Source organism: Carassius auratus, chromosome 16, assembly GCF_003368295.1.
Source record: "Carassius auratus strain Wakin chromosome 16, ASM336829v1, whole genome shotgun sequence".
Taxonomy (NCBI): Eukaryota; Metazoa; Chordata; class Actinopteri; order Cypriniformes; family Cyprinidae; genus Carassius; species Carassius auratus.
Window position 1 is genome coordinate 26603662 of NC_039258.1, and position 22000 is coordinate 26625661.

A 22000-nucleotide genomic window follows, 5' to 3' on the forward strand; every position below is an offset into this window, starting at 1 on the left:
GCGTCTCCAATACGCATAAATCCACAAATTACTTAAGCTGTTAACTTTTTTAATGTGGCTGACAGTCCCTCGGAGTTCAAACAAACCAATATACCGGAGTAATTCATTTACTCAAACAGTACACTGACTGAACTGCTGTGAAGAGAGAACAGAAGATGAACACCGAGCCTTAGTTGAAATTCTGAGGATCCTCGACATTGGAACAGTCCTTCGACGGCTGTCGATGACGTAGCATCCTCGAAATACTTTCTTCCGAGGATCCTTCCTTGACATTGAGAAACACCTCGTGTTCCGAAATTTAACGGAGGTGTTACAGGTTTGGAACCACATGACAATTTTAATATTTGGCTGAACTCACCCTTTAAGCACTCGATTGCAATGAGGAGCATTGATGTCAGTTTTAGTTCAATTAACAGCATACCATACAAATTCCGAAGTAACGTTATAGCTTATACAGTACACAGATGTGCGTATTCTACATGTATTTACATAAACACACTTGTTAATTGTCTAGATAATTCAGTTCTTAAAAAGATGACGTGGTAATGTTCAGTTATTTGTAAATTATTATTTATTTACAGTTTATCAAGTGAAGGAAATTATATTATCCATTTTATTTTATTAATCACTATATTTTAAGCAACTATATACATATTTTTGTTTTGTTGCTTTGTACTTTGAGAAACATTCAAGGAAAGATTTGAACTCTTAAGACACAGGCTTTCTGGCTGTTGCTTGGTGACAGAGCTTAATGTTTTGGGTTCTTTGGAAATGTTTTCATTGGCTGAGAAGAAACATACAATCAGTCAATTTTGTCCAAAACTGAAGTAAATGGAGATTACTTGGATATACCTCAAATTCACAAATTTACGCTTCAAGTAGAAGGTGTGGTGTTAAAAAGAGACATTCAGTAGTGAACTGACAACACGTAGAGTTACAAACAGACGAACTGTCAGTCAGAAAGTGAAAGACATTACATGGCGCGAGCTGCATAACAGGGACCAAAGGTTAAGTTCCCAACTGGTTCACCGACCTCAAATGGGAAATCATTTCTGGAAAACACTTGAACAGAGAGAGGGAGAGAAAGAAAGCTGGAGCTGGGGAACTCCTCGTGTGTTTATCTCCCAGGTTGTTTCATTTTCAGCGAAAGCTCCCAGAGTTCGAGGGAATCTGAGGGTTGTGTGTGACAGGTTGAGCGGTCGCTGTAGGTGGGAAGTAAACATGAGCACGGGAGCACGAGCACCATCTGTTTACCGGGACAGGACCCAACAACGGGGAAATCCGGCCGGCCACACAGTGACAGGTTGTTAAAACCGAACTTTGCTGTTAAGCACTACATTTAAATCAATCAAGGTGACTTTTCTCTGACGAAAAGCTCCACTCACCGGTAACTCCACACTGACATCTGATCCGTCCAGCAGCAAGACTCTGCATGTGATGGCGTCTTTGCTGTTGCCCGCCGCGGGGATGTGGACCACGGCTCCACCGGTCACCACGATCGGCGCGTGAATCACCTGCTGCTGGTGCGCCTGAAGCACTGCGTTTCCGCCTCTGACGGTCCCATCCAGTTCATCTGACGTCCGAAAGCGTCGTTTCGACCGACGGCTAAACGTCCTGCGCAGAAAGCCCATCATCTTTCCCCGCGAGACAGCAAAATTAATCAACCAGGCAAAACGGCAACGATACCGGACCGATCAAGAGGCAGGCATCCAGCTGTTTCCCAGGCTTTCCGCGACGAAGAAAGGCGGCGTCTACCGGACTGAGCGGTTCAATGCAGTGGGGACAAGTCGGGATACGGCGACCTGTCACGAGCTCCGTTTCCTCGTGGCGTATGGGCTAGAAAACACGAGTGCAGCTGGCAAAAACAAGAGAGGATACTCCGGTCCTTTCACTCGGTCGAATAAATAATAATTGCGCTTTAACTGAACTTCTCGCGTTCGCCGGAATGACGGCGCGTTAGTTCCTTTCTGTTATTGACCGAAACTGATGTACCTCTCAGGTAAGTCAACCAGAGGAACTGGCCAGGCAACCTGTTCTGCGCAAGCGTTAAATCTCAGAGCAACACTCAAACTTTTTTCCCCTCTTCGGGTCAGTGTGCGCGTGGCAGCGCTACCTGCTGGTAAGACAAACAGTGGTCTATCTTCACGAGAGCTACCATCACTGAATTCCCCAGCAACGACTACAAATCAAACATCCTTCATACTGTGCGGTGCAAGTGCGGCAAGTCTGCTAGCAGGAAACGGTGTGCGCCAATCGTCAGCATTTCACGCACGCTCATTCAAGTCACCCCCCCCCCCCAATCATCCCCACCATGAATAATAGAAGGGACACAACGTGATAACAATTACACATTTTTATTATTTATTTATTAACAGAGGTGAATTTAATTATTCTAGTAGTGGTTTGGTTGGGCAATCTCACAAAGAATCTACAGGTCACAATTTATCCTCAAAATCAAAAGGAAAAAATATATATATTTAAAGAATGTAGCTTGTTTATTTGTTTTTTTTTAAAAGTAAGTTTACCATTATGATTTCTTGGCACAATTTTCCGAACATTTCAAGCTCATCTTGTCAACCCCCCCCCCCCCCCCCCCCCCAATTTGTATTATTGTGACATGAAAAACAAAAAGATATGATTTTTTAAGTAGGTTATTTATTCATCATGGCCTATAATTAAACTATATCAATTTTAAGTAAATAATTCTGTCATTTATTCTGCAATAAAAAAAGACGATTTCAAAGGGACTCGTGTAGTAATGCGAATTTGGGAGTAAAATGTGTTAACCAGTAATTGCTCTTAATATAATGTATTCCAAAAAAGAGAAAAACTTAAAATGTTCTAAACATGGATTTATAGAACTACTTTTACATTTTTATTATATGCAAAAATATGAGTTACATAGTTTTTCCTCTTAAGTTTAGGGTGAAATGTGGCCTGAACATTTCTTGACAGATTTTGTGAGATTAACCTGAATATAGCACTTGGGGTGTGTGTGGGACAGAGAAAGTGAGAGTATGTGTGCTGTAGGGCCCTATAAGCTTATACGTGTCAAAGTGCTTTATGTTCTTCCTTGATCCGCACAGCTGTCAGGAGAGCCACAGCAAGAGAAGAGATTGTCCATCCATCTTTATCCAGACACGCCGTCTACTTCCTGCCCCTTTTTCATCCGTTTTTATTGACAGTCGGATCACAGCTTCTTCCTTCACTTGTGTGTTTTCAAACACTCCCCTCCAGTCCCTCTTTTCGAATCAACTGTTAGGTGTTGAGCTTTTTTTCGTTCTCTCTCTGTACACCCTCAGAATGGCCTCACACACAAAGGTGAACTGGCACTGAAAAACAAGCATGCACAGAGTGAATAATGTTGGCATATCCAATAAAATCAATCTAAGATATTAAACCATTTGATCCAGTGGACGAATCTTTAAAAGCCATTTTAGCCATACATGGTGTGATGCTACATCTGAACCACCTTGACTGATCTCCTTTGACCCTTTCACATAGTTAATGTGAAAATGTCATTTTTGGGGTTTCTACTGCATAGGCAGAAAAGTTTTGTTAAATGTCCATCTTTCCAACCCTTTTAATAAGTGTGTGACTCCTTTGAGTGAAGTGTAAAGGGTCACTGCTGTTGTATTTTATCTGAAGATATGTTCTAACTGAATATGTAGTAAAAGGTGAAGCATGTATTTTCTGCATCACATCAAAAGTGCAAAGTTTTTTTTTTTTTAACCAGTCCAGCTGGGCTGAACAGAGTAGCATCAGCTCAACCAATCTGTATGAGTTTAAGGCAAAACAATCAGTTTATCAATGGAGAGATAAGTGTTTTAAGTTCTGAATCTCTGGTAGTGCAAAATGACACGTCTTTAACTTGTGTGTATTGTCTCTGTGTGTGTGGGTGTTAGTACCGATGTCTGAACCATCATGGCCCTCTGTTCTCTCATCAAGGTAATGATCTCTAGGGGATACACTGGCTTTTCCTTCTCCATCAGTGTCATGGCGGTCTCCATGGTGATCAACACACCCGTCCGCCCGATGCCAGCACTGCAGAAAAACATTCTCTTGGTTAAATGAGCACCTGATGACATCGGTGTGTCTGTGTGCTGGAAGTCCCCTCACCTGCAGTGGACCATGAGAGGCACAGACTCCTTTCTCATACTTCTCATTGACTGGACAAAATCCAGGAAGTCTGAGGAATCTTCTGGTACCCCGTGATCTGGCCAGGCGACATACTGCAAATGAGTGATCGAGCGCTGCTGTCCTGACTGAAAAAAAAAAAAAAAAAAAAGAGGGTGAGGCTGAGTGCAAGAGAATGCTTGAACGATTATGTTTAAAAGCAGACAAGTCTAAGCATGCCTGTGTTTTGCCTTATGGAGATGGATATTTATATGAAATATTATTAGAATGAAAGCACTACATGTTTTTATATAATCAGTGTAACATCAATTACTGACATATGAGCACAAAAAGTTTGTATGCATGCATTTTCACATCAGTGTCTGCCTTTATAAATCCAGTATGTTCCTCACTTTTTACATAACATGAAATTCATGGAATTTAGGATAAAGTCAGATGTTACTTGGGCTTTATAAACGTGGCCCCAGATTACTGTCATTCTTTAAAACATTTTCAACTGCATATTAGCTAAATACAATGACATTTCGAATTCCCTCTCAGTTCTATCATGATCTTATAAGTGGGTGCAAGAAGACGAAGTGATCTTTAGGTGAGTCACAGTCTGAAGGCCAAAGTGGAAAAAATAATTCATTTATTGTGACAAATCGGGCAGAAAGGAATAATTGGCTCGCAAGCTGTGTGATATGAACACTCACACACTGGCATTTTTCCTGTACCCCCAATCATCCTTTTCCTCTCTCCTTTTCTTTATTTTTTCATCTGAGACACACACACACTCTATATAGACGATGAACGTGTGATGTAACCTCCGTCTGCTGTCCGTGCTGAGATTAACTCCCACCAACAGAGACAACAGATGGGTCTCCTTTCTCCAGCAATGATAGATTGTTTGTGAGTGTGTGAGCATGTACTGTGTATGCGCACGGTCCCGTGCTCTCGACCACAGTGGTACATGCCCTGTTTGCCATATTCACCATCGCACACAGATACTCCCACACATTAATGCTCTTTCACACACAAGAAGCTTTCACATTAACACACCTAAAGTCAAAATTCTGTTTTAAATGAAACTTTAAACTCCATCATAATGGGACTGACAGATCATGAGTAATTACAAACATTTACATAAGAAACAGAATTTTGCCAAAAATAAGACTAAAATCATAAACTGAGGGACCAAAATGGCTCTTGAGCATCTTGACCCTGCATACAGCTGTGCATAATTTCATGAAACATTTCTTTTTATTATTTAAAGCCCCCATGAAATGGAAAAAATGGTAAGAATAGTATAATATTGCAAATTAAAATATTCTATGAAATGTTGTTACTATTTACTTGTATACATATGCTATATTCATGCTATTTCGTATTTACATTTTACTTGTATACTCTGTTTCTGCCATATCTAATATAAAAATAGTTAGTATTAGAATAGTTAATCTGCTTACTCGCATAGCTATATAATAATAGTATATTACTATTTACTCCTTGTCTCCTCTTACTATTTCTGCCATATATAGAGAAGCACAGTTAATATATACTCTTACTATTTCTTCATATAGCTAAATATATAGTACCTATACAGGTTTTATTTTTGCGCTCCACCTCGGTCTCTCACTCACAGCCACCTAACGGTTGGAGGGGTGTGGTTACGGATATTCTGCCCAAACCATCAAACTGACATCATCAGAGAAGGAATCCCATTCCAGAGAGGAAGTAAATGTTCAGATTTTGATTAAAGATCACCATGAACATTTTTTTCAGTGGATTAATTTGCACGGATTAATTGTTTACCTCGAGAGTAGCAACGCGTGCTAACAAAATAAAATGTGCATTTTGATTTCATTAGGCTTTAAACCGATTTTAAAATACTTGGCATCAAAAACTTGCAGACTTTGTAATAGTTAATAGTCACAGAGGGAAAACTGGCCATCATACACTATGGCTGACGTTCACACTCTACCAGGAATGTTTTTAAGATAATTTTTTTGGCCTTTTATGCCTTTTTATTTAGATAGGACAGTATCTGTGATCTGTGATCAGTATCTGATTTTCTATGAAATGTGCAGACTAGCTCTGACTTTTGGTAACTAACAACAAGTTTTCCAGACTGTTAAATCAGGGGAAAACCGTATAGTGTATTCCAGCCTTAAGAAAAGTAAAAGAGTTATTCTAGTATGTTGTCCCGAATTCATCCATAGATTATGAACAGCATACTGGCACACTGCACATATGATTTTTCCCTTATAAAGATTAGTATAAAAATAACAAAATGCTAGTGTGCTATTCTGAATTCAATTAAGCCATAGTTAGTTGCTAGCTTTATTAAATTTAAATTTAATTAAAATTTATGCATTTAGCAGTTGCTTTTATCCAAAGCGACTTACTATGCATTCAGGCTAACAATTTTCTCCTATCATGTGTTCCCCGGGATTCGAACCCCCAACCATGCACTTGTTAACGCAATGCTCTACCACTTGAGCTACAGGAACACTATAACTTTATAACATACTAATCCATATATGGTATAAGAAAAGTTATATTCCAGTAATACTCCAAATTATGCCTTGATTTGTGGAAGAAATATTAAGTGTAGTGCATGGTTTTAATTTAGCCACAGTATAAGACTAACAGTATGCTGGTAGTCGTAGTAGCATTTGCTGAGCCAAGTTCAGGCTAAGGGATATTAGGAGGAGAAACGTTCTCATTCTACATGTGTTTGGACAGAAATCTGTCTAGTGCCAGATAAGTCATCAAAATGTTTACTCCCATTCCCAGAGGAGAAAGACTATAAAGTTTAAAAGTGTATTTTGTCAAACCATGAGTACGCGAAGCCACAAACTCATGTTTTAATTGCTATTGTCTACCTGTATACATAACTGTATACTCTGTGAGCGTTATGTGCTGCTTTAAGTGATTACACAAGCTCTTGTTTGTTTCTACTGCACCTGTGTTACCTGAGTATTTGTGAGTGTTATTTCTCGAGTAACGTATGCCAGGTTACACTCCTCTGAGTGACAGCACACCTGAAGATACCCATAATCCCTCACTTCTGGGGGATGCGGCCAGTATTGGTGGCACTTGGTCTGTGGAAATTTAAAAGAGATTACTGAGCATAGAAAGACATACACACATACACAATGGTGCTCCCTCTCTGTCTCTCCCTCCCTCCCTCACACACAGAGTATATTAAATCATCCCTCTGGAAAAGAACGCAGAACGCTTGGTTACCAAGCAACAGTCAAGCTGAGCCGAAGTATACAGTACTCACAATAAGCTGTCCTTGGGGACCTGGAGGTGTGTGATGGGTATCGTCTGATTAGGTGTTCTGTGTGTGCTTGTTAATAAGAGTTTTTCTGGCGTATAAGTAGGTTCCTGTCTTGAGTATGTGTGTATAGTGTTCATGGTTATGAATGTTGCAGCACACTGTGTAACTCTTTGTGTTGTTCTAACTGTTTTCATATGTATGTGTTGAAGTACCCGTCCTCTCTCGGTCAGTGTGGTGAGCATGACAATAACACTGACGTTCTGCTCCCACACGCTCCTCCAGAAGTGTGTACAGGTGTGCGGCAGTGGACCCTGAGCTGCGATGTACCATAAAACACAACCTGCTGGCTCAGTCTGACAGACACACACACACACACGCGGAGAAATCAGTGTCATCTAGAGCCATAAATTAAAACCATTCACAACTATAAAAATGAAATACTGAATAGAAACGAGGCAGACAGGTAGTGATCCATACCTTCACGTGACTGGCGTTGATGTAATCATCCCCCTCTTCTTGCAGTACCACTCTGGTGATGTCATCTGAAAGAGAAGTATGAACGAGCAGAGAATAAGGAACAGGGATTTACGGATTATGTGAAAACACCTCAGACGACTAGTTTTAAAGAGCATTACGCCTCATCTGCTGATCGAAAGCTTATAGACAAATAAATAAAATGATATGTTTGACCTTACTCCGTAATCTACTTCAGTACTGTAGTTTAGTTCAATCTCATCATGGTCATTCAGCAACCACTCTCTACTTTTAAAATACAACCCCCCTGAAAACTTGTTTTGAATTTTCAAATGTTCATAAGCTTTTTGAAGTTGTAATTGTTCTTTGAGCTCTCAACCCAACATAGCATACAGTTCTGGATGCTGATTGGTCAGTACCCAATAGTGTAACAACAATACACACAATATCGTCACAGCAATGACAAAGCATATGTTCACCTAGCATTACATTCAAACTTTATCATGCATTCCCTAGGAATCGAACCTATGACCTCACGGTTGCTAGTGCTACAGTACCCTACTGTCACTTTACAGCAGACCATCTACTAACCTCAGTGTACAAGTCATGTACTATATTTTCTAGCAGAAGGATGCTTTCTAATAAAATATGTGAGTCTTTAATACAACTAGGGCTGGGTTTTGACCTATCCAATGACCTACTGCAATCTCAATTCAGTTTAATTTAGATACATTTTAATATCATTTTAAAATATAAACTTTTAAATGTTGACTGGTCATGAAAACATACTGTTATGATCACTACAGCAGACTGTCAAGACACATTTAAGAACATCAAAATATTTATTGTTTGGCATTTCATAACAAAACTGACCGACTGTCAATTTTCAGCATAAAAACAATCTTGTAATTTAAGAATCAATATAATTTGTCAATATTAAGATTGAATACAATATCATCATCCCAGCCCTAATAGTAAACATTTTTCAAGCAATAACACCATAAGTGTGCTATACTGTGAATATAGGCATTATAGGCCACAATTTATTCAATTTAGCATGTATACATTTTTTTCAGGAAAAGCAATAAAACTTACATGGTAATACATCTTTGTACCGATTCTTGTCCATATTCTCGGACTGTTTTGCACAACACATTGACATGCCTTCTTTCTTCCTGTACAACTTCTGTGAGTAGCAAAACACACATAAACATGCACGGATTACAATTATCAGCAGTGCACACACATGCCAACTGAGACATGCTGTAAAATATTCACATCCCCTAACCTCAAAGTGCAGAAGCAATGTGCCGGTGACCAATCCCCTCTCCAGACGGGTCATGGACTCCTCTAGCGTCTCTCCAGATGGCTGAGTGGACAATGGGGATATTTCACCTGGTAGAGTAAGACCCTCACCTAACTGTAGTGTGGGTTCGACTCGCAAAGAGACACCTGTAAACAAACCCTGTTTGTGGTTTCTGAATGTTCAAGCTACATGCACAAGACACATCAATGATCCAATCAAACCAATTAATTCCCCAAAAATCACATTTGCACATCAACAAAAAAAATCATACCTTTGCGGCGCACAAGCAATGCAAGTTCCTTGCTGTGTGACTCTCGGCTTGCTTTGATGAACATGACTACCTGCTGATGTGTGTGTTCTGAAATGTCCCGCCCATTTATCAACAGCACCTGATCGCCCTCCATCAGCGGAGGCACACAGCAACTGGCCTGCAACACAGTCAATATTTGTACAACTGCAAAAACCAAGAACCCATTCACATTCAAAAGCAGAAATGATTTTTATGGCTTACCGGAGATGCAGGGTTAACATGAGAGATGGCCAGGGGCATCTTCTGATCCACGCCTCCCTGAATATTAGCCAACAATATTCTGATACATTGGACTCCCACACAAAACTCTATCTGAATGCAATTAAAACAATGACGATAAATAAAAATATTGTGAACCAACTCACTTTAACATTGAAGCCAAACTTCCCTTCTTGGTCTGGGCTGATCCTCACAAGTAGCAGATCTCCATCAGCTGTCACACTCTGTATACACATAAACACAAAAATAGACCCTTTGAAGCAGGCAGGGTAGGAAGAGGACCAGAAAATGGAAGATTCTGAAGTCTAGCTACTAAATAATGACATATTAGCATATGTAGACATTTTTCACAACAGCAAACAATAAAAACAACAACGGAGTGCTTCGAAACGTGACCTCAGAATATTGTTATTCTTTTGTCAGTAGACAGCTTCATTGTCAGCTGTTTTACACACTGATAGATTCTATTTAATCAAAAATGTCCTTGTTTCTTTAATGACAGTTGCATGAACTCAAGTTTGTGTTCTCCAGCATGATTACACTCTTAAAATGTGCTTAATAGGTTCCTTACAGCTATGCCATAGAAGAGCCATTTTTGGTTTCCCCAAATAACCATTCAGTCAAAGGTTCTTTAAAGAACCATCTCTTTCTTACCTTTTTACAATCTGAAGAACCTTCTTTCGCTTTTGTGGAACAGAAAGGTTCTCCAGATGTTAAAGGTTCTTTATGGAACCATTTCAGGCAAAAAAGGTTTTTTAAGAGTGTAGAGAATTACCCAAAGAGCAACTTGTGCTTCAGTGGTAAAAATGTGACCTAGAACTACCACATTATCATACAAATTGCGTAACATTTAGCTTTCCGAAATCCAAAAAAACTTGTAGTCTCAGATTTTGGACCCCACTGTAGTTTGAAAGTTTGTTCATTCCCTAGTGACTCATCAGCATGACTGTAGTATCAGTTTACTGCTTGGATTTGTCAGAATGGCAAACACTGGATATTATTTCTGACAGCTGACTGCCCCGATGCTGGATTCAGACATTTGGTTTAGGTCCTGTGCCTTTTGTTCTGTGCCATACAGGGTTCATTAATAAACAAACATGCACACACACACACACACACACACACACACACAGAGCAGTGGGCAGCCAATGCTGCAGCGCCCGGGGAGCAGCTGGGGGTTCAGTGCTTTGCTCAATGGTCTCACCTCAGTCATGGTATTGTTGGAGAGCCCCAATACCAAGAACATGTCTGGGATATTTAGTTAAAATTAAAATAATTAAGCCCACTTTAGGATCAAAAATTATATTTAAATTACAAATGTATTTATTTTTGCACCTTAATATTTTTTATGGCCATTTTTTGACTTCTCTATGACCCTCCTTACAACTCCTGGAAAAATATCAAAACTTTGCTGCATTTCCACATAATCTAATATCGTTTTTAACTGCCCCATCTATCAATCACACCCAACCACACTGCACTGAAATGAACCACAGGGAACTTCTTCATTCCAACCACTCATTTTTGAAGCAATGATCCTTTGGAAAGATGTGCAAAGAAGCTTTGAAGTTCAGAAACTGTTGTGAAACACATTTCCCTTTATCTTGCATCATCGGCTTTCATGTACACTAACACTCACCTTATCCCAAATGTGCAAATCATCCTCTTCGGTGTTCATATCATCACTATGAGACCAACTACCACTCGTCCGCCCCTCCTCCTGAGGTTTCCTTCAGTGCAATCAGTTTTAATAAGTTACTTTGAGTGTACTATTGAATACATAGGTATGGCTGTAAGATTGTGTGCATTTGCATATGTAGAGTAAATTTGCCTGTAAGTATAGAAGACATCTTCGCTCTCAGTCACATAGCTCATTTCATTGGTCAGGTTGTCCACAGACGATGGGCGTGGCTTACGGAAGTCATGACGTAAACGAGGACTCCGCCTAAAATGAAAGATATATTCACACTATTATAAACACTTTTCCTAATATTAAGGCTATAAGACTAAGACCTTGTTTAAAATGTATGAAAAGTTAAATGTATTCGAGTGTGTCTGAGCACTGTTACCAGTTTGGCGTGTTGGGTGGTGACCGTGAGGGTAGACTCTTTGTCTCTAGTTGTTCCACTGAGATGGACCTCACCACAGGGTTCAACATTTTCTCACCAACCAGCTTTCGGTACAGTGGGATAGAGCTTTAACAAAAATATATGCAATTAAACTCACACTCATTTGGTGGAGGCAGCAATGAACTCTAATTAACTCAGTACAGCAATAAAGAACACAGTATATCTTAGAATGGCTCCGTCGTGACTCTGCCTGTGTACCTAAGTTTTGAAGCCGAGTGAGAGGGTTTTCTGTTGTAGAATGTATGGTGGTCCACGCAGGATTTCCATAGATTTTTACAGGCACGTGAACTTGGCATGGAGAGAGAAACCACATGGTGACCCAGCTCGCCCTGTACCACAAAAATATATGAGGGGAAAAAAGAACACAACACGAGTCTCACACAAAGATGTTGATTTTTCAGTATTCAACATCTTTAAGTGTCTCTGGCTTTTATATGGTAATTATTTTGCTTCTGTTTTGAAGGAAGAGCATGATTAATCATGCATATCTTACATGTTTCCGGCGTAGGTGGACAAAGAACCGTTTTCTTTTGAATGAAATCTTGATGATGTTAATCCTGAAAAAAAAAGCAGCCATTCAAAAAGCAAAAGTACACCAGAATCAACATAAGAGATACTGTTTCCAGGGCTCTTAATTACACTAATAACAGTAATTATACTTTTCTACATCCATTGTAATGATAATCACAGCTCTGACAAACAGAGCCATAGCACTGTCAAACGTCATTCATAAAAGCTGTAAACATCAATGGAAGATGCTTAAAAAGAGGGTGTTACAAAGAACATACATCAAGCATATATGTGAATTGGAAAGTAAAGTGAACCAAAAACATTCAAGAAAGAATCTGATTGGCCCAAAACTTACCAGGGGAAAAAACTGGAGCAAATTAAATGGCAAAACAAAGCCACGCCCCCAGATGTAATGCCCACCCAGAGGGCAGGGTTGTTAACATCCTATAAACAGGGATTTAAACAATTTAATTAAATAAATTATTAATCCAATTTAAAACAATATTAATAGTTATTCCTTAACATTCTGGTACAAATTGGAAAAACAGGATTTTCAACTTAAAGCATTATACCTGAGCATGATGTAGCTCCACTCCATACAGGTCTAATGTTCTTGCTGTATTCAAATAGCAAAGCTCAGCTTCACTTGGAGACAAACCTCTGAAACACATTCAGAACAAATATATAATTAATAACTGTACGTGTGTGTGTGTGTGTGTGTGTGTGAATGCATGTGCTGACATACTTGTGCTGTGGATGCAGCGACTCTACTTTCAGAAGGAACTCTTGGTCCTGCTCAGGAAGAAAATGAGTCTGACTGAGGTATCCTGATGGAGTTTCAGGGACATAGTCTCCAAGCTCAGCTGTCAATCAAAACAGGAGTATTAGAATGCTAGGTTTGAGAAACGGTGATTGTATGTGCTTAGTACAGTCATCTCCAATTTTGACAGTGCCATTAACCCCAGATATTTCCCGGAGAAGACTCATACTCCCTACAGGTAGATAGACACATCCTCTGCAATATCAATTTCTACAACTTACACTGAACAGAGTAAGAAGCCAGTACCACGGCTGAGCTTAAAGGACACTTTAATCTGCAATAAAAAAACAGCATGATATTGTTGAGTTGTGACTTTTTTAGTAATGTATTTGTCAGTATTAAATATTTGGTATTTAATTGTCAGGGTGCAAATGTCCATAGTGTATTATAATTCTTATACACAATAGTGTTTATCAGACCACACACAACCTAACTTCCTGAGCTTTAATCTCTAACCAGAATCACCGGTTATTCAAGTAATTCATAACCAGCATCCTGCATGTATTATAATGATGTGGGTTGCTGGTATCTTTAAATTCATAGAAACAATACAAAAAATTATAAAATAAATAATTCCAATTCCAAGAGGGCCCTAAAAAATAAATACATACTATGATACTATATACAAAGTGCACTTGTTATACTTAATAATTTATACAACTACCTTTTTCAAAAAAAAATTATAGTTTGCCTTATTCCATATCGTAAATCATAATGTTATGATATCTAAATTCAGTTGTAGCATAAAAAAAATCCTAGTTTTATTTATAAATTGTATATGTTTCATATACCCTTTATTTATCGGTTATTAGCCTAACATTAAAAATGTATTTTGTCATTTGCATCAGTTAGAATTTGATATCACTTTCTCTTAAGACTAGATTAATTGCTGCTAAAATTCACCTTTACCATAACAGGAACAAGTGACCATTTAAAATAGAAAACAATTATTTTAAATTGTCAAAATATTTCACAATATTACTGTTTTTAATGCATTGTTATCAAATAACTGCAGCCTTGGTGAGCATAAGATGTCTTTAAAATTTTTTTTTAAAGCTTACCAACCCAAAACTTTTGAATGGTAGCATGGGTGCAAAACTACAAATATTTACCTCCCCTCACAAATGTCCTTCTTAATTTGCAAGAAATAAAAATGCCTGCAAAACAAAATAAGGTTTAAAAAAAACTCTCAATCAATTCCTATAAATAATATATATATTTCAATCTTATTTGCACATAAACAGGGATATGTACCTGGTCTGCTCGTGCTGGAGGGAGTTTGGGTCAGAGATGAAGAACCGCACTCTAAATATTAAAAAGAACGGAGCGGAACCTGGGAGAGAGAGAGAGCAAAAGGACACAGTCAGAGGAAACTGTGGTTTTGGCAATTCGCCAGAAATCTAAAGCAATTTATTAAACCATAATTTAAAGTAAAAAAACAGGTAGGCACTGAAGCGCGAGCTGCAATCACCGTCTGTGCCTTATTGCATGCACCTCACGTCTGATGACTCAAATAAGTTGATTAATTAAATCAGCCACCTCCAATTCTCATGAGAAGACAAACATGTGTCTCCGGATGTGCTTTTAAAGGAAACTAAATTCTTTGTACTCCTATGACATAACTCAAATTACACACTCATTAAACATGTGCAGTCTGTGCCTGCATGGAGTCTGATTCCACAGAACTTCTGCAGAAAGGCCTGCAGATTTCCACAGAATTCAAACAGCATTCTGTATATCCATTCTTTGTGTTTATCATAACTGCATTTCTTTAAAAATATTTGTTATAGCTGACCAATATTAAAGTGCAATATTATTTTGTCCAAATAAATAAATAAAAATAACTGATTTAAAAATGAATCATCTTAAATGCTGCGACTTTAAGTGAACATTAAATGAGGAAAAAGGGAATCTAAATGGAAAAAAAGTTAGGAAAGTGCATGCAAAATTAAATAACCTGATTTAATCTGATTTTCCACCACAAATGTAAAAAATAGGTGGGCCTGTGTGTGTGTGTGTTTGTGTGTGTGTGTGTGTGTGTGTGGTTTCTCGCTCACCCTTCAGCTGTTTCTTAAAGGGCTTGTTAGGGTCCAGCCACCTCTGAAATGACAGATTTAATCAGTTAAACTACTGAAACCATCATGTTTCTTAAGTCAGGGCATTACTTTTCTCTGTTTCTGGGTCATAGCGATAAACACTTGCTCTCTTGCAGCCACACATTCATTTACCGGAGAGCTGGATGTGTCCTCGCTGATCTGCAGGCTGAAGTACTGTTTTTCCACTATGTTGAGGTGTTCACAGGCCAAGTCGAACAGCAGATGACCAGCATCATGTTTCTGCAAGGCAATGACACATACTGTCCCATTGAGAACTGTAACGGTTAACCAAACCTATATTTACAGTATGAAGGGACCATAATCTACAGGGGTTAACATAGACAAACATAACAAAAGAACATATCACAAATGTTAATATTATTACAGCTGTGTCCTATTTTAATATATTTAAAAATGTAATTTATTTCTGTGATGACAAAACTGAATTTTCAGCAGTCATTACTCCACTCTTTAGTGTCACATGATCCTTCAGAAATCATATCAATCATGATTTAATGATCAAGAAACAATAGCCATGTTTCCATCCACCTACTGTATTTCCATGTTAATTTTGGATTATCGCATAAAAAACTACTGGATGGAAAAATGCGAATGAAAACCTTATGCGCGCAACTGAGTAGGACAAACATTTTTTCAGATAAGAAAACATTTGCATAAACTACATTGGAAACACATTTACTAAATAAATTCCACCGTGGGCATTGAAAAAGTCATGCGCTGTGAGATAACTTGATCTCGTTCACAGCATCTGTATGTGGTTTTGGTCGTTCTGAAATGCCTGATCAAAGTCTGTCATCAAAGTATTTCTGTATAAATACTGTCTCACATGACTGCGTTCCTAAACAGAAGGCATCCACCTCTAAAAGCAATCAATGCATTTATTGTGTTACGTCTGCTTTCTCTGAAGCGCAAGTAATTTATTACTTATGAAAATTATTATATTCAGTGGCTTCACCTAGTTTTCTTAGTGATATTTAGTGCCGGTTTATCAAGAAGTGACTATTTCATTCTCATTGACTCGTTGGATGGAAACGGTGCTTCGCAAATGTTTTATGTGATATTCCAGTTTTGCGCACAAGTTAAATTCACATCTTTGGATGGAAACATATCTAATGTTGAAAATGGCTGTGCTGCTTAATATTCTTGTGAAAACTGTGATACATTGTAAAAAGAACAAGTTATTTGAAATAGATTTTTTTAGATATAATTATTTTTGTAATATTGTAAAGGTTTATGGTCACTTTTGTTCAATTTAATGCTTTCCTGGCTGAATAAAAGATAGAAAATGATTTTATGATAGTGGAACTCATGCTTAAATGATGATAACATTTGTTTAACATTTATTAAACTAATATTAAATTAATATATGGAACTTAATTAGCAGAGAGATAAACTATTTTATTATCCAGTCAATGTTATCAGTCACTGTCAATAATCACGAGTCAATTACATGAATCAACATTTTAATACCCATTTAATATTTTTTAACTCACTATACTTTTGTCAAGCAGAGCCCTCAGGCCCACTGCCCTCATTTCTATCATCTAGCATAAGACCATATTTCCTGTTGACTTCATGACTGTTTCTGCCTGACAACGTGCCTGTGTGTGTGTGTGTGTGTGTGTGTGAGGGTGGGTGGCTGTCCTTCAGAATATGAAGCCAAGGTTGCAGGAGTGCAGTATGGAACATGAGAAGAGAAGCACTAGTGTAATATCCATCTCCACCCTCGGACTGCCAATAAAGGCAAGCTCATGAACACATGCACATCACTTCTCTCTCTCTAGGCCTTTAACAGTCATAATCGCTCATCCTACAATCCAAAGACATCTGCATATACATTTATACTCACATTGACAGTAAAATTTTGGGTTGTGCCATCAGGGAAGAGCACTACACAGAGTAGGCCGGAGCGCGGCATGTGTGTATGTTTGAATAGATCGGCGCGTCCAAGAGCAGTGATCTTGTTTCCAAGCACGCACCATGGAGATGTCATCTCCGAACCCTGTCACATATGCACAGCTGCCAAAACAAGAAATCAGACAGGTTAAACGCAAGCACTTGTTCCAAACGAGAAGGTGACGATGACGAAGAATATGACTACCTGTAATAAAATAACGTGTCACTTGTGCAGAACTTCTGTACATGCCATTCCAGTGTTTTGAAACAAATGTATGCAGTACATTCTCGTACTGTGTGCAACAGACATTTAAAAAACATGTTGTGAATTGTATCCAATGACGAGGCCTTAGCAAATCCCTTGTAACTGTAATTATACATTCTGTACACAGAACGTTCCACCCCGAATGATGGATGGACAGGTCAGCACAGATACCGTGCCTACGACAAGCTCACCGAAATTAATGAAAATGTAAAAAACACATATCACATAAATAGTGATTTTAGTAACAGTCAGCCTGTTTTTAAGATCACACTGATTGTGGGAGGCACTTTAACTTTTCATATCATCAAAATGGCGCTTCATGCTATGAGGTCATCAAGATGCAGTATCAAAACCGTCAGTTTATGAGCATTTTGGTTTCAGTAACTCTCTCTTACTCATCCTCATAGACATTACACACTCAGTCACACTCTCTAGGTCTAAACATGTTCTCGCATTTTTTTTCACACTCTTCTTTTCTCCTCCCAGCACAGTCCAGGAATGTGGACTGTTTTACAACCCATAGAGACACGAAAGAGCGAGAAAGAGTTTCACAGTCAGAGAAACACTTTCTCCTTTAAACCATCTCAAAAGAGTGAAATATAGTGAACATTTCTTTCCTTAAGGTTCTACACTGTCAAAGAGTGATCAAATGCAGATGTTATGGGGGAGGACATTCATGCATCTGTCACAGCCAAATTTCTATTGAAAGCAGCTTTGATCTTCAAACACACTCGGTACAACAGTGACTTAAAGTTAATTAATGTTCTGAGGGAAAGTGTATTTTATTTTGTATGTTGCATATTTTATGTTATTCTGTCTTGTCAATGTGTTCTATGTACATACTTTATATAGTTCAGAGACAAATCTATACTTTCATTTGTAAAAACAATACATTAAGTAACGTTTTAATACTATACTTAAAAACAGTTTTTGGTTTGGTTGACATTTAATTTTTATAATTAGCTGTACACAAAAAAAGCTAGCTTCAAGTTTCTTTAGCTAGGTTGATCAGTGCCTGCTTAAGATTTAGTGTAAAGATATGATGCAGCATAAAAGCCTAAATTATGCCTGCTCTGACCCACCTTCACCCCTAGGATCACAATATACAGCTGTAATTGTTGTGTAAATGCACCTCTGATTACTATTAAACAGTCTGGGTTTAAAGACACTTAAATGCCACATCAGAAGCGCTTCTATGCCACCCTTGAGATGTATTTAAAGGGTTAGGTCACCGAAAATTATGTAATTAATAACTCACCCTCATGTCGTTCCAAACGAAAGGTAAGAAAAACATCTTCAAAGTAGTACATGTGACATCAGAGGGTCAGTTAGAATATTTTGAAGCAGCAAAAACTATGACTTTATTCATACTCATATTCAGAGTATTGTCTACTCTTTTGTGTCTTCTGAGAGAATTCAAAACACTGCAGTTTAGTGATATACGGTTCGCGAACGAATCATTCAATGTAACCGGATCTTCTTGAACTAGTTCACCAAATCGAACTGAATCATTTTAAACGGTTCGCGTGTCCAATACGCATTAATCCACAAATGACTTAGGCTTTTTTAATGTGGCTGACGCTCCCTCTGAGTTAAAACAAACCAATATCCCGGAGTAATGCATGCACTCAAACAGTACACTGACTGAACTGCTGTGAAGATGAACACCGAGCCGAGCCAGATAATGAACAAAACACTGACTCGTTCTCGAGTCAAGAACCGGTTGCATCGGTTTTCGGATCACCAGTAGTTCATTCGGACAGTTCGATTCAATAAACCGGTTGAAGAAAACAGTTCACCAGTTCTTTTGCGCTCGACCTAATGGCTTCATTTGCGTTTATTGCCCTTGATTCAAGCCTTCGGTTTACCCGCGCTCATAACACTAGCACAGAATCAGTTCAGAATCAATCACCAAAAAAAACTGTTCAGTTAAGATTCTCTGTGTGTCGGTCTGCTTCACGCTGAATCACACATGCGCAGTATCATCAGCTCCTCGGTTCACGAATCGGATGCGTTTGACAGAAACGGTTCTTTACTCGAGATCAAGTCATTATCTGGCTCGGCTCGGTGTTCATCTTCTGTTCTCTCTTCACAGCAGTTCAGTCAGTGTACTGTTTGAGTAAATGAATTACTCCGGGATATTGGTTTGTTTTAACTCAGAGGGAATGTCAGCCACATTAAAAAAGTTAACAGCTTAAGTCATTTGTGGATTAATGTGTATTGGAGACGTGAACCGTTTTAACCGATTCAGTTCGATTTGGGAAACTGGTTCAAGAAGATCCAGTTACATTAAAATATTCGTTCGCGAACCGCATATCACTACAATGCAGATTTTTGAAATGTCTCACAACAGACACGGAAGAGAAGACATTTATGAATAAAGTCGTAGTTTTTGCTATTTTTGGACCAAAATGTATTTTCAATGCTTCAAAATATTCTAATTGTCCCTCTGATGTCACATGGACTACTCTGATGATGTTTTTCTTACCTTTCTGGAAATGGACAGAATACGGTGCACACAGCTTCAATGGAGGGACAGAAAGTTCTCGGACTAAATCTAAAATACCTTAAGCTGTGTTCCGAAGATAAACAGAGGTCTCACAGGTTTGGAACGACATGAGGGTTATTAATGACATAATTTACATTTTTTTGGTGAACTAACCCTTTAAGGCATCTTGACATCAATAAGTCAGGGCTGCTCTTTTCACTTCAGAAGCACTTCTGTGTCACAGTCAAAGTGTAAATTTGGTATTAGAGAATAAATGATGAGTGTATATACTGTATACGCAGTATGTTGATGCTTTTGCTGTATTGTATGCAAAACATTCATGTCAATAAATTACTGTGTAATTTGAGAAAGAGATAGAGAAAAAGTTAGATAGGAAGTGGATTTGATACAGGCATAATTACCATGTTATTTGGTACTAACATTATGATACTTCTTATTAAGAGTCTGCGCTTATTTCAAATGAAACATCATTAAATCACTCTTCAGACCTTACCTTACAGATCCTGGTCGCTCTCTGGGACTCTGCTGCAGTTCCACAAGTTGCAGCCAATCTCTAAAACTAGGGGAATTATGGTGACCTAACAGACGTTTAGCAGGTTTTGTCTCACTTTCTGACAAAATAAAACACACTTCAGAAGTCAAAAGTATATATCGTTACTTTTACTTACACGCTTGGGAACGGTTTGGCGAGCATTAAAAGTTAATGTTTACCAGTAGCTCAGTTGGAAAGCGCTACACGCTCGAGCTCACTTTTGAGAGGCGATATTGACGAGGTAGGAAGTGTAATTACTTCAGACCATACTTAAAAACAAAGGCCCTTCCGACTCTAAATACGGCAATGTAAAGAATTTGAAACACAATAGCAAGACTGGACATTTCAATGCGAGAAACAAGCAGCTCAAAATTTCTGTGTGAGACACGGGATTTTTCTGGGTGTGACGTTTTACGTTTCTGACTCAAGTCCACGGTGATCCGCTCGGTCTCCTGTTCTGTCAGATCCCAGAACCGAACTGTCACGAAACATGAGCCAACGAACAGCCCTGCAGCAACATTCAGGCTCGAATAAATGTTTCGGACTAAACGGAACAAGAAGTGTCGGAGCTTATCGCGATATCTCACAAGAAGAACCATCCAAGAGTGAAAAGATTTGTTGTTTTTAAAGCCAAATATACGTCATTTGCCATTTTCCTTCTCCAGCCCACAAATCTAGAGTCCAAACGGGACATTTCCATAGAATAGAAAAGCGTCAGAAAGTTACCTGCTTGAGGTGCTGTGAATGTTTCCGCGATGCTTTAAGTGCTTATAGTTCCCGTGATGCGAGACAACTTTCCATGTTAAGGCGATCGTGGTCGCAGGTGTCGGTAAACTTCCGGATTATGTTATTTTTTTCTCTCCGGTTTCCTTCGGGAGGGCAATCACGGCGTCACTGCGCTCAACATGAGATTTAAGATTTATCGTGGACGTAGCAAATGCAGTGTTATTATGTTTCCCTTCTTACTTATAGTGTGCTTGTAACACGTTTCACAAATTTCACGATGTGAATGTGATTGCCAACCCACGCAAACTTCCGAGTTTACACGAGCGTTGATTTTTAGGCGTGATTCGCAGCACGCGCGTGAACTCTCAGGAATTTCAACGTGTGCGCGCAGTCTCAGGTGCGTGTGCCCGCCGGTTAAGGGCGCTGCCTCCCCTGAGTCAGTACAGCATGCAAACTGGTCTGTCAGCCTAGGTAGGCTGGTTTTAAATGTTTTTGGGGGTCCTTCAGCTAGTTAGGCAGGGAGACCTGCTTGTCTAGAGTGACCATATTTTCGTTTTCCAAAAAGAGGACAGTGGATACTGGCAGTGCGGGGGGGCTGGGGTGTGGTTAAAGTAATGCCGAAAGCGCCCAAAGTAGCGCAATTTCAAATATCAAAACTCAAAATATGTCATTTCTATATCTAATACAAACCCGATTCCAATAAAGTTGGGACACTGTACAAATTGTGAAAAACTAAATGCAATGATGTGGAAGTTTCATATTTCAATATTTAATTCAGAATA

General features: G+C 38.8%; 2 protein-coding genes across 2 annotated transcripts in view; both read right to left on the reverse strand.

The window, feature by feature from the left end:
- Nucleotides 1-2259, reverse strand: part of epb41l4b (erythrocyte membrane protein band 4.1 like 4B) — a 29480-nt gene extending 27221 nt beyond the window's left edge. Inside the window, exon 1 of the mRNA XM_026284909.1 lies at nt 1386-2259. Within this exon, the coding sequence (XP_026140694.1) occupies nt 1386-1634 (249 nt within the window). The 5' untranslated portion in view covers nt 1635-2259. The remainder of the gene's footprint in view (nt 1-1385) is intronic.
- A 79-nt stretch (nt 2260-2338) lies between these two features.
- On the reverse strand, nt 2339-21688 carry ptpn3 (protein tyrosine phosphatase non-receptor type 3). Its single transcript, XM_026284908.1, has 26 exons — nt 21219-21688; nt 17140-17309; nt 15402-15509; nt 15231-15273; nt 14428-14506; nt 14286-14330; nt 13395-13447; nt 13099-13216; nt 12926-13013; nt 12709-12797; nt 12337-12400; nt 12042-12172; nt 11784-11909; nt 11546-11659; nt 11354-11444; nt 9861-9938; nt 9697-9753; nt 9457-9613; nt 9168-9331; nt 8975-9065; nt 7883-7947; nt 7618-7758; nt 7095-7223; nt 4120-4265; nt 3909-4044; nt 2339-3332 (listed from the first exon to the last, which is right to left on the reverse strand). Exons 2-26 carry the CDS (start codon nt 17281-17283, stop codon nt 3252-3254), a joined length of 2538 nt encoding a protein of 845 aa, XP_026140693.1. The 5' UTR covers nt 17284-17309; nt 21219-21688; the 3' UTR covers nt 2339-3251.
- Between the last annotated feature and the right edge of the window lie 312 nt (nt 21689-22000).

Coding starts and splice junctions, on each gene's coding strand:
- ptpn3 (XM_026284908.1), bottom strand. CDS start 17,283: ATGACATCTCCATGGTGCGTGCTTGGAAACAAGATCACTGCTCTTGGA. Junction 14,331..14,427: donor CTCCAGCACGAGCAGACCAG/GTACATATCCCT, acceptor TTTGTTTTGCAG/GCATTTTTATTTCTTGCAAA. Junction 3,333..3,908: donor CCATGATGGTTCAGACATCG/GTACTAACACCC, acceptor CTTGTTTTTCAG/TGCCAGTTCACCTTTGTGTG.